The sequence below is a fragment of the Chiloscyllium punctatum genome, chromosome 31, assembly GCF_047496795.1.
Source record: "Chiloscyllium punctatum isolate Juve2018m chromosome 31, sChiPun1.3, whole genome shotgun sequence".
NCBI classification, from domain to species: Eukaryota; Metazoa; Chordata; class Chondrichthyes; order Orectolobiformes; family Hemiscylliidae; genus Chiloscyllium; species Chiloscyllium punctatum.
Window position 1 is genome coordinate 71460032 of NC_092769.1, and position 13321 is coordinate 71473352.

The 13321-nt window shown below is 47.1% G+C and overlaps 1 protein-coding gene across 2 annotated transcripts in view; it reads right to left on the minus strand.

Annotated features, from left to right (window-relative positions):
- The window catches only part of LOC140457043 (ependymin-like), a 30323-nt gene extending 24312 nt beyond the window's left edge, over window positions 1-6011 (minus strand). The window contains exons 1-2 of one of the 2 annotated variants that reach the window (XM_072550971.1): window positions 5842-6011; window positions 3218-3325 (exon numbers count right to left, since the gene is read on the minus strand). In XM_072550971.1, the coding sequence (XP_072407072.1) occupies window positions 3218-3287 (70 nt within the window). In that variant the 5' untranslated portion in view covers window positions 3288-3325; window positions 5842-6011. Of the gene's footprint in view, window positions 1-3217; window positions 3326-4233; window positions 4304-5841 lie in introns of those variants that run through there. The other variant, XM_072550970.1, reaches the window with a different exon arrangement.
- Between the last annotated feature and the right edge of the window lie 7310 nt (window positions 6012-13321).

Genomic DNA, 13321 nt, shown 5'->3' on the forward strand with positions numbered 1-13321 from the left:
AGAAGGTGACGTAGGTAGTGGATACGGGTAGTGCTGTGGATGGTGTGTATTTGGGCTTTCAGGAAGCACTTGTTACGTTGCCCCATGGCAGAAATTGATGGGGCCTCGGCAACATGGATTAGAAGTTAGCTTAAACACAGGAAGCAGAGGATAAGGGTGGGTGGGCATTTCTCAGACTGGAGACGAGTTGAAATGATGTCCCCCAGAGACTGGTGTTGGGATCCTGGCCTTTCTGATTTGCAGAAATGATTTGAAAATGGGTGTTGAGGGATAAATCTCTAAACTGCAGATGATACAAAGCTAGGGAGGAAACAGAATTGTGAGGATGATGTTGCACACCTTCAGAGGGACATTGACAAGGTCGACAAATGAGCAGATACAAAGTGGAGTCTCAGGTAGATAGGAGAGTGCAGAAGGCATTTGGTACGCTTTCCTTTATCGGTCAGAGTATTGAGTACAGGAGTTGGAAGGTCATGTTGTGGCTGTATAGGACATTGGTTAGGCCACTGTTGGAGTATTGTGTGCTATTCTGGTCTCCTTCCTATCGGAAAGATGTTGTGAAACTTGAAAAGGTTCAGAAACTATTTACAAGGATGTTGCCAGGGTTGGAGGATTTGAGCTACAGGGAGACACTGAACAGGCTGGGGCTGTTTTCCCTGGAAGTTTACAAAACTATGAAGGGCATGGATAGGGTAAATAGACAAAATCTTTTCCCTGGGAGTTCAGAACTAGAGGGCATAGGTTTAGCGTGAGAGGGGAAAGATAAAAAAGAGACCTACAGGGCAACTTTTTCACAGAGGGTGTTCGTGTATGGAATGAGCTGCCAGAGGAAGTGTTGGAGGTTGGTACAATTGCAACATTTAAAAGGCATTTGGATGGGGACATGAATAGGAAGGGTTTGGAGGGATATGGGCCAGGTGCTGGCAGGTGGGACTAGATTGGGTTGGGATATCTGGTCGGCATGGATGGGTTGGACTGAAGGGTCTGTTTCCGTGCTGTACATCTCTATGACTCCAGATGAATTTCAATGCAGAGAAATGTGAGGTAGCGCAGTTTGGTAGACAAAACATAGGGAGACAACACAGGCCTCAATGGTACACCTTGGAGGGGAGTACAGGATGAGAGGGACCTTGGGGTTCATGTGCATGGTTCTCTGAAGATGGACAGGCAAGTTGAAACAGATCGAAGAGAACAGAATAGAAATTCCCTCAGTGCGGAAGCAGGCCATTCAGCCCATCGAGTTCACACCCCACCCTCCAAAGTGTATCTCACTCAGACCTATCCAATCCCTGTAAACCTGCATTTCCAACAGCTAATCCATCTAACCTGCACAAACTTTGGACACTATGGGCAGTTGTTGAAAGGCTTATGGTATCCTTGGGTTTATAAATAGAGACATAGAGTGTAAAAGGAAGGAAGTGCTGCTACACCTCTACAAATCATTGGTCAAGACACATTTGGAGTGTTGTGTTCAGTTCTGGGCACCTTATTTAAGAAAGGATGTTAAAGCCGCTGAGAGAGTTCAAAGGAGATTTACTACCAGGAAGAAGGGATTGTGGATATAAGGAAAGATGAGAGAGATTGGGCTTATTTTCCTTGGAGCAGAGAAACTTAAGTCGTGTTTATCGACATGTTCAAAATTATAAACAGGGTAATGAAGGATATTCTGTTTCCACTAGACGGTAAGTAAGAGGGTCACAATTTCAAGCAGAGTGGGATGAGGAGAAACGTCTTTACCCAGAGAGCTGTTAGGATTTTGGGGTGCGCTGTCTGGGAGAGTGGTGGAGGCAGATTCCACAGGAGGTTTCAAAAGACATCTGGAAACATGTTTGGAAGGGATGAACTGAGAGGTCTGCAGAGACAGGACTGGTCAGTGGGACGAGCTGGGCAGCTTATTCCAGGGGCAGATACAGCCATGATGGGTCAAATGGCCTCCTTCTGTCCTGTAAAATCCTAAAAGTTTTTTGACTTGCGCTTGTGATGCCAAGGCAATGGTCAAGTGCTGGGAAGTGGGATTGGAATAGTTAGGTAGTTGTCTTTGATCATCACTGAGCCTGTTTGCAGTGCTGTAGATCGTTATCTGGATCATGTGCTATTCATGTGTTGGTAAGTGCCGGGGTTGGGTTGCAAGGGTTGACGAGAGTGAGTAAAGCATTTGGAGCAACATGGTGGCTCAGTGGTTAGCACTGCTGCCTCACGGCACCAGGGTCCCAGGTTCAATCCCACCCTCGGCCGATTGTCTGTGTGAAGTTTGCACATTCTCATCCCATGTGTGTGTACGGTTTGCTCCGGGTGCTCTGGTTTCCTCCTACAGTCCAAAGATGTGCAGGTTAGGGTGGATTGGCCGTGCTAAATTGTCCCATAGTGCCCAGGGATGCGCAGGTTAGGGTGGATTGGCCGTGCTAAATTGTCCCATCGTGCCCAGGGATGTGCAGGTTAGGGTGGATTGGCCGTGCTAAATTGCCCCATAGTGCCCAGGGATGTGCAGGTTAGGGTGGATTGGCCGTGCTAAATTGCCCCATAGAACCCAGGGTTGTGCAGGTCAAGTGGGATAGTCACGGGGAATACAGAGTTACAGGGGTGGGTCTGGGTGGGATGCTATTCGAAGGGTTGGTATGGACTCGATGGGCCGAACAGCCTGCTTCCACACTGTAGGGATTGTATAATTCTTAGCAACCAGGTGCACAATAAGGAGAGCTGTAATCAATAGAATGGAGCAAGATCCAGTCAGCTAGGGTGGTATGAGACAGATGAGGTGCTTTAAGAGGTGGGGGAGAGAGAGAAGGAGAGAAGGAGAGAGAGAGAAAAGTACCCTAGTATTTGACCTCGCAACATCAACTGGGGTCCTGGCCTAACTTTGTGATTCTCTGCTCTAATACTTATTAGAGCCTTAAATTGAGGGGTGATTGATGTCAGAGGTAGTTTCTTTATTCAGAGAGCAGTAGGGACATGGAATGCACTGCCTGAAACAGTAGTAGACTCGACAACTTCAAGGGCATTTAATTGGTCGCTGGGTAAACGTATGGATGGAAATGAAATAGTTTCGGTTGGATGAATTTCAGATTGGTCAGTGCAAAATCGAGGGCCGAAGGGCCTGTAATGTGCTGAAATGTTCCATGTTCTATGTGAAGCCCAGCGTATTATTCCAACGGAAAGTGGACCTGTCTCTGTCCTATTCCCTTGGGTTCTGACAGGGTGAGGTGTAAGGTGTACTCACTACAAGGTTTCGGTGCACTTCCTAAAGCGCCCAGGAAGAACAAGGAGCAGATGAACAGCACGGCCGCCATCTTCCCACTGTCACCTCTTGGTGTTGGAATTTCAAATCCTGCGGAGACACAGAAACGCAAAACCAGGGTTTCTTTACTTTTTTAAACATCTTTTGGAGATTGACTCCTGGTGAATCCCTGCTCCAACACCATCCCCTTGGCCCTGGAGACAGAGGCTCAGGCACTGAGAAACCCAGCTCGGGGTTCGCAGCACCACGTCCGCCCTGGATTGGGGCGTTCTCGCGCTCGTGACAGGAGCCAGAACTGGCCTCGGTAAAACCCGGGACAGAGACGGGGAGAATGAGGCAGAGTTGATCGGCCTTTCCCCCACCTCCACCACCTCAGCTGGAAAGAGCAAGCACCCGCAGTCGAATAGCTGGCTGTTGCACCTCCCCGCACCGTGGATGCGTGAGGCACTGCTGGAAGGAGTCAGTAGCTGCAGAAGAGGGGAGTGCGGGTGTGGGGTAAATGAATGGGGAAGCCAAGTCCCCACAGGAGTTAAACCACAGCAATATATTCTACAGCACTGGGTGGATGAGTCAATGATCAGTACTTAAACCATGAGGCCCAATCGCCAACGTGACCACAGGCTCATATAGTGACACTTACTCCATTACCCTGCCTGCCTTTAGACATTGCACTGGGGCTGCCCCATCAGTAAAACACTGAGGGACCCGTCAGCATTGTCCCCTCTCTAACCAGGATCCAAAACCAAGGCTCCATCAAATGGCTCAAGTGGCTCGATATTAAAGACTCGGTGTGGGAATTATTTGAACAAGGGATCAGAATTGATTTGGCGCCTTCAGCCGCGATCGTCCTGAAGGGAAATATTCTGCCTGAGGCAGTGCCCATACCTTCAGTGGGCGGTGCTGCTACTTCAGCCAATGGCTCAGATAGGGACTTGGGGTTGGACTGTTCGAGATCAGGTCCCACAGGGGAATTTCCAACATCTCAACCCAACGCTTACCTTTTGCCAGCTGCTGGAAAGCTCTTAGAAGATCGCACAACAACAACAAAGACATTTGTGTGGTACCTTTCTCACAGAGGAGTGTGACAAGGACATTGTCAGAGGTAAATTACAGAGTCACAGAGCTGTACAGCACAGAAACGGAACCTCTGGTCTAACTCGTCATACTGACCAGATATCCGAAATTAAACTAGTCCCATCTATCAGCATTTGGCCCATATCCCTCTAAACCCTTCCTATGCCTGTACAAATCCAGATTCCTTTTAAATGTTGTCATTGTACCAGCCTCCACCACTTCCTCTGGTAGCTCATTCCATACACGCACCACCCTCTGGGTGAAAAAGTTGCCCCTTAGGTCCCTTTTAAATCTTTCCTCTCTCACCTTAAAACTATGCTATCTAGTTATGAACTCTCCAACCCTGGGAAAAATATCTTGGCTATTTACCCTATCCATGCCCCTCATGACTTTATAAACCTCAAGAAGGTCACCCCTCAGCCTCCAACCCTCAAGGGAAAACAACCCCAGCCTATTCAGCCTCTCCCTACACCTCAAGCCCTCCAACCTTGGCAACGTCTTTGTAAATCTTTTCTGAACCCTTTCAAGTTTCACTGCATCCTTTTTACAGCGGGGAGAGTGAACTGAATCCAGTATTCCAAAAGTGGTCTGACCAATGTCCTGTACAGCTGCAACATGACCTCTGAACTCCCATGCACTGGCCAATAAAGGCAAGCGTACCAACCACCTTGTTCACCAACCTGCCCACCTGTGACTCCACTTTCAGGGGGAACTATGAAGCAAAAACCCCAAGGTCTCTTTGTTTGGTGGTGAACTCCAGCTCTTTGTTTGGAGTTTACTGATGTCAGCTACAGCGACAGAGGGAGGTTACACATTGGCTGCACTGAGCCCGCGCCCTCCTTGGTTCCGCCCCCAGCCTCGGTCCATCCTTTTTGCTAAGACAATTGCTCCGATGCTATATGGCCCAGCCACCCCATGGCCTGCAGCTCCCTCCAAACTCCACTGCCTTGTATTATAAGCCAATCTCCTTTCTCACTGACCGACATGGTCTGCCCACCTCACAGCGCTTTTAAATTCTCCCCTTCATTTTCAACTTCCCCGCTCCCCATCCCGTTACCTTGCCTCTTCCCCATCTGTGCGTCCTTCCCCCCAGCTTCGCACTTCCCCAAATCCTTTCCGTTCCTCCAGTTCCGAGCTCCTTTTTCCCACATTCCTCAATTCTACCGTTCCCCCCCCTCAGCCCCCTCAGCCTCGAAGTCCAGGAACCCTCTCTTTAAAACCCTCACTGCTCCTCATACCTGGCTGTTTGACCTGGCTTTAGCTCACCTCCTTCCTGGCCTGGACAGGAGTCACATTTTGTGAACACTCCTCCGAAACACTTTGGGACGTTTCTCCCCAATCAAACGCAAGGTACTGTTGGCTGAGGAAAAAGCTCAGTCCCTCCCCGAGCTCAGGAAAAGCCCTTCAAATAAAACTCTGCTTAACTATTTCAGGTTGGCAGTAATCCTGACAATCGCCCCACTCTGACTGAAGTTAACAAGCTGTACAATATGGAAACTTTATACAGGGCTGCCATACGCCCCCACACTCACTCGTCAATCGAACAGCTCCGATGTTGTCACACTCCTGAAGATCAACTTCAAACTATTACTCTTTATACTTCCTCATCACGGGATAAACATCAGGTGACACCGCGGTTACATAACTCAACACAAAGACAGCCAATGGACTGAAGAGATTATTCTCAAAGCAGAGCAAATACTCTTTCAGACCGTGGCTCGATGTTGAACTTTGTGTGGGGAGGTATTGGGCAATATGTTGGCCCTGGATGAAGGCAGTGAAAGTTGATATAATTCACTTCAGTGCAGTAGATTCACATCTTAACCATGTGAGGGAGTCTCAGGATTATGGACAGTAACACACCTTGTGTATCTCAAACCTCTCCGGCAGGGACTGCCTTGTGAGTAGTAACATACTTACAGGGATATGTGTGAGTATTGATAAGTTATTGTGTGACTTTCTGCCGCATTATTCGTCAGGGTTTGAGACGGAATAGTTAAGAAGAAAGCAAAGTTTACCATGTTATTCTGCATCTAATTTCTTACTCACAGCATTTATTATCAATTCATACCAAATACAGCTTTTGTTGGGAATCAGGGATATATCAAGCTGTGTTCTTATCGTTACATTATTGATGAACTGTTTTTCTGCTGCACGTTTATATACGTCTGCTCTCTCATTCTGTTCAGTTCCACCTCCCCGTGCTGTTTATACCCAGTGAAGAACATCATAACACTGTTTTGCCAAGGTGCTAACACCCTTACACAATAACCGAAACAAATCCCAGAGTGGCTAGAATATTGGCAAATGCACAGAATTATATACACCATATTCACACACACACACACACACACACACAGGCCATTTGGGACTGAGATGTGGGGAGAAATGGTCTCACCCTCGGGAATGGTGACCTGCGGAATTCTCCGGCGCAGGAAACCGTTGAGAACAAAACAGTCAATATTTTCAAGAACAACGCAGAAGTAGTCCTTAGGGCTAAAGGGTATGAGGGAGAAAGCGGGGAACAGTGGTCTGAGTTCGATGATCAGCCATGATCCTCTTGAATGGTGGGACAGGCTCGAAGGTCCAAGTGGCCTACTCCTACATTCTATGTTCCTATGTTCCCAAGTCCCACCTGCTGTAGAGGTGTGTAGTAACGTCTGTGAACAGGCTGAGTAGGAAATATCCTGGGGTGATGTCCTGGGCTTGAGATGGCTGAGTTCATTCATGTGAATCTCTGAATGTTTGCAGTCAGTTAGGAGACGGACCATAGCCAGTAAATACTGAGACAGAATTGGACGTTCAGACACAAAAGGTGACAGAAACCTTCTTGATCGCTTCATGAGTTTCATTGATCCAGCTCTGGACACCTTTGGACTGTGGGAGGAAACCCATGCAGAGAATGTTCTGAGGTTGGAGTGAGTGCTAAACACTGAACCACTGTGCCACCCAAGTCATCGAGGCATACAGCAAGGAAACACGCCCCTTTGTCTAACTTGTCCATGCCGACCAAGTTTCCCAAACCAAACCAGTCTCATTTGCCTGCAATTGTCCCATATCCCTCAGAACCTTTCCTATCCATGGACCTATCCAAATGCCTTTTAATGTTATAACTATTCCTGCATCCACCACTTCATCTGGCAGCTTGTTTCACATTTGAACTCCCCTCTGTGTAAAAAGATTGCCCCTCAAATTCCTTTCTCCTCTCATCTTAAAATGATGCCCTCTAGTTTTGAACTCCCCTACCAGAGGAAAAACACGTTTGTCGTTCACCTTATCCATGCTGGTCATGATTTTATAAACCTAAATGAGGTCACCCCTCAACTTCCTACACTCCAGTGAAGAAAATCCCAACCTATCCAGCCTCTCCTTGTAAGTCAAACCTTCCAGTCCCATTAACATCCTGGTAAATCTTTTCTGAACACTCTCCAATTTAATAGTATCCTTCCGACAGCAGTGTGGTCGGAACTGTGCACTCTACTGCACCGTTGCCCTGTACTACCTCAACATGACGTCCCAACTATTCTCAGTGGTCTGAGCAATGAAGGCAAGCGTGCCAAATGCATTCTTCAGCACCTTGTCTGGCTCAACTTTAGATTCAATTTGAAAACAAAAAATGCTAGAAATTACAGCGGGTCAGGCAACATGTGTGGAGAGAGAGAGAGCAAGCTACCATTTCGAGACCAGACTCCACACCTATCTTTCCATGTGATGGAAATAAACAAGGTGATGAACGAACCAAAATATTATCTGCAAATATGTTTGTGGGGGGTGTGGGGACGCCAATCAACTCAAGTCGACTTCTCATCAAGTGTGATTCCACTGTGATTTTCAGCGGTTTTGGTACAGATTCCAGCACCTGCAGTAATCTGCTCCTACATTAGATTAAGGGGTGTGGGTGTCACTGAGTGGGCCAACAGTTCAGGGTCCAACTCATCACTATGGGTCTGGAGTCACATGTAGGTCAGACTAGGTAAGGGTGGCAGTTATTGGTTGAATTTTCTTTCAACAATAAGATTTCATGTTTTAATTCCAGTTTCTCACAATGGAGTTTATCACCGTCTGCCGAGCTTGGGATATGAACCTATGTCTCCAGAGAACACAAACAAAACTGGAAAGTTCTGGAGGACTCAGCAGATATGTTTTTCTCTCTCCACGGATGCTGCCACACCTGGTGAGTTTCTCCAGCAGTGTCTGTTTTTTTTGTTGCTGATCTCCAGTGTCCACAGCTCTTTGTGTTGCTTCAATTCCAGAATATTATCTTCGAATGACAACTTCTTTGATATTTAGCACAACGCCACGGCCTTCCCTCTAATTGCCGATCAGGATATGATTTGGTGCCAAGTTGTGAAATTGAATTCATTGCCTCAGATCACTCCCCACCCTACCACCACCATGCCGCGAGATTGAATTGTGCGGTGACATTGTTGCAAAATGTAGTTTAGTCATTGCATTTGGCCATGTCCCATGAGCAAACAAAAATATAAACACTATCTAAAGTTGCCTGAGGCCAAGAGAAATCAGATCGGAATGTTCTTTGAGGCAGGAGTTGAACGTTTACCCATGATATGTTCAGAGATTTACAGAAAGGGAATCTACCACTACTGCGAAAGGCAGGCCTTGCCCAATTTACCACACTCAGCCATAGAATCATAGAGAAACAGATCCTGCAGTCCACCTCGTCCATGCTGATCAGATGTCCTAGCATAATCTTGTCCCATTTGCCAACACTTGACCCATATCCCTCTAAACCCTTCCTGTTCAGAGGATGGATTGCACCTGAATTGGAAGGGGACTAATATACTGAGGTAGAGAGATTTGCTAGAGCTGCTCGGGATGATTTAAACTACTAAGGTAGAGGGGTGGGACCCAGGGAAATGGTGAGGAAAGAGATCAATCTGAGACTGGTACAGTTGGGAAAAGGAGCGAGTCAAATAGTCAGGGTCGGCAGGAACAAGGCAGTGAACAAGGTAGGATTGATAAATTAAACTGCATTTATTTCAATGCAAGGGGCCGAACAGGGAAGGCAGATGAACTCAGGGCATGGTTAGGAACATGGGACTGGGATATCATAGCAATTACGGAAACATGGCTCAGGGATGGGCAGGACTGGCAGCTTAATGTTCCAGGATACAAATGCTGCAGGAAGGATAGAAAGGGAGGCAAGACAGGAGGGAGAGTGGCGTTTTTCATAAGGGGGATAGCATTATTGTTATACTTAGTAAGGATATTCCTGGGAATAAATCCAGGGAAGCTATTTGGGTGGAACTGAGAAATAAGAGAGTGATGATCACCGTATTGGGATTGTATTATAAACCCTCTAATCGTCAGAGGGAAATTGAGAAACAAATTTGTATGGAGATTGTATGGTCTGTAAGAATAATAGGGTGGTTATGGTAGGAGATGTTTAACTTGCCAAATATAGACTGGGACTACCATGGTGTTAAGGATTTAGATGAAGAGGAATTTGTTAAGTGTGTACAAGAAAATTTTCTGAATCAGTATGTGGATGTTCCTGCTAGAGAAGGTGCAAAACTTGATCTACTCTTTGGAAATAAGACAGGGCAGGTGACTGAAGTGTCAGTAGTGGAGCTCTTTGGGGCCAGTGATCGTAATTCTATTAGTTTTAAACTACTGGTGGAAAAGGACAGACCAGCTCTAAAAGTTAAAGTTCTAGATTGGAGAAAGGCCAACTTTGACGGTATTAGGCAAGAACTTTCAAAAGCTGATTAGGGGCAGATGTTCACAGGTAAAGGGACGGCTGGAAAAGGGGAAGCCTTCAGAAATGAGATAATGAGAGTCCAGAGACGGTATGTTCCTGTCAGGGTGAAAGGAAAGGCTGGTAGGTGTAAGGAATGCTGGATGACTAGAGAAATTGAGGTTATGGTTACCAAAAAGAGTATCCTTCAATGTTCTGATATTTTGAGTGCACATCCAAATATTTTTCAAATTTTGTTCGGCTTCTGGCTTCCATTACCTTCTCAGGCTGTCCATTCCAGACTCCCAAATGTGATTTTTCCCAAATCTCTCGGAATCTCCCGTCCCTTCCCATAAAACTGTGCCCCCCCCCTCGTGATCGACCCCTCAACCAAAGGGCACAGCTACTCCATTCACCCTGTCCGTCCCCCTCATAATCTTACGCACCTCAATCATGTCTCCCCCTCCTCCCCTCGTCATAGAGTCCTGAAGCACAAAGACAGGGGCCCTTTGGCCCAAACTGGTCCGGGCCAACCAAAATATCCATCAACACTGACCCCATTTCCCTGCATTTGGCTCATATCCTCCTAAACCGTTCCTAACCATGGATCCAGTTTAGTCTTCTCCACTCGAAAAGAAAACAATCCAAGCCTATCTCCATTTACCCTGTCCATTCCCCTCATAATCTTACACACCTCCCCCTAACCTCCTCCACTCGAAAAGAAAACAATCCAAGCCTGTCCAGACTCTCCTTGTAGCTCAATTTCTCCATCCCTGGCAACATCCTGGTGAACCTCTGCTGTACCTCCTCTAGTGTTATCTCATCCTTCCTGTAGTGAGGTGACTGGAACTGTGCACAGTACTCCAGCTGTGGCCTGACTAATGCTCTGTATAACTCCAGTATTACCTCCTTGCTTTTATACTGTGTACCACGACTGATAAAAGCAAGTGTCCCATATTCCTTCTTAACTGTCCTATTCATGTACTCTGCTGACTTCAGGGATCTGTGAGTCACTACCCCAAGGTCCCTCTGTTCCTCTAAGCTACTTCCATCATCTTGTTTCTTCTTCCAAAGTCCATTACCTCACACTTATCAGGGTTAAATACCAAATACTGGATTAGTGGTGCTGGAAGAGCACAGCAGTTCAGGCAGCATCCAACGAGCAGCGAAATTGACATTTCGGGCAAAAGCCTTTTGCCTGAACTGCTGTGCTCTTCCAGCACCACTAATCCAGTATTTGGTTTTCAGCATCTGCAGTTATTGTTTTTACCAGGGTTAAATACCAGACTATTGGTCTATCTAGCCAACCCATCTTTATCTCCCTGTAACGTACAACCACCTTCTTCACTATTAACCACCGTCCCAATCTTGGTGTCGTCTGCAAATTTGATCAACATCCCCCCTCACCCCCCCACCCCCACCCCCCCACCAAAGATCCGTAATATATCTGGACATGTATGTATCGGCAACTTCAAGAGTTTACAAGTTACACTTATTTGTGTTGTGAATATAGTTGGGATCGGTGCATGTTAAACATAGCCCATTGTTGAGGTTTGCATAAAGGTGGAACAAATGTTTTGAGGACAGGAACATAATCAGCAGATCGGAGAAACCAGTTATTCAACTAACTACGCAACGTCAACACCCTTATCACCTTCTTCCAGTCATTCCTCAGTGACTCCTGTTGGTTGTTATGTAGATTGGACAGATCACAATGACGCCCACCCACTATTTTGTTGTAATATGAGATTTGGTACTGCTGCCAGAGAGGTTTTAAACTAGTTCCTCAACGGGGTGGGAGTTTATAGCAGCCTGGAAACATTAACTGTTTCCCTCCCTGGAGATGCTTACCTAGTTTAGATTGGAAGCAGACCACTCAGCTCACTGAGTCCACACACCACCCCATCCAAAGAGCATTCCCAGTCCAGCCCACCCCTGTAACCCTGCATTTCCCATGCCCAATCCACCAAATCTGCACAACTTTGGACTGTGGGAGGAAACCGGAGAACCGGGAGGAGCCCCCATGCGGAGAGTGTGGTTTGGGAGAGGGACACCACCAGTTGGCTGGAAGATCGGAGGAACCAATCATTCAAGCAGCCCTGGACGCTCTTATCACCGTACACCAGTCATTCCTCAGTGACTCCTGTTCATCGGTGAAGGGGTGTTTAATGAATAGCAGGACACTGGGTATCACAGAGGGACCTTGGGGTGATCATTCACAGATCCCTGAAGTTGACTGACAGTGTGAATAAGATAGTTAAGAAGGCATATGGGACACTTACTTTCATCAGTCATGGCAAACTCCACGCAACAGTTACCTGAGGTTTCCTATCACAGTCCAAAGATGTACAGGTTAGGGTGGATTGGCCATGCTAAATTGTCCCATAGTGCCCAGGGATGTGCAGGTTAGGGTGGATTGGCCGTGCTAAATTGTCCCATAGTGCCCAGGGATATGCAGGTTAGGGTGGATTGGCTGTGCTAAATTGTCCCATAGTGCCCAGGGATGTGCAGGTTAGGGTGGATTGGCCGTGCTAAATTGTCCCATAGTACCCATGGATGTGCAGGTTAGGGTGGATTGGCTGTGCTAAATTGTCCCATAGTGCCCAGGGATGTGCAGGTTGGGGTGGATTGGCCGTGCTAAATTGTCCCATAGTGCCCAGGGATGTGCAGGTTAGGGTGGATTGGCCGTGCTAAATTGTCCCATAGTGCCCAGGGATGTGCAGGTTAGGGTGGATTGGCCGTGCTAAATTGTCCCATAGTGCCCAAGGATGTGCAGGTTGGGGTGGATTGGCCGTGCTAAATTGTCCCATAGTGCCCAGAGATGTGCAGGTTAGATATCCCAATCCCATGTTCCTAACCGTGCCCTGAGTTCATCTGCCTTCCCTAACAGGCTTCTTGCATTGAAATAATTGCAAGTGTAATTTATCAATCCTACCTTGTTCTCTGCCTGCCCTGTTTGATTTGCTCCTTTTCCCAACTGTACCTGTCTCAGATTGATCTCTTTCCTCATTAATTCCCTGGGTCCAACCTCCCCACCCCCACCACCCCCCCCAATTAGTTTAAATCCTCTCGAGCTCTAGCAAATTTCCCTGCCAGTATATTGGTCCCCTTCTAATCCATCCTCTGAACAGGAAGGGTTTAGAGGGATATGGGCCAAGTGTTGACAAATAGGACAAGATTATGCTAGGACATCTGATCAGCATGGACGGGGTGGACTGCAGGATCTGTTTCCGTGCTGTACATCTCTATGATTCTATGGCTAAGTGTGGTAAATTGGGAAAGGCCTGCCTTTCGCAGAAGTGGTAGACTCCTTT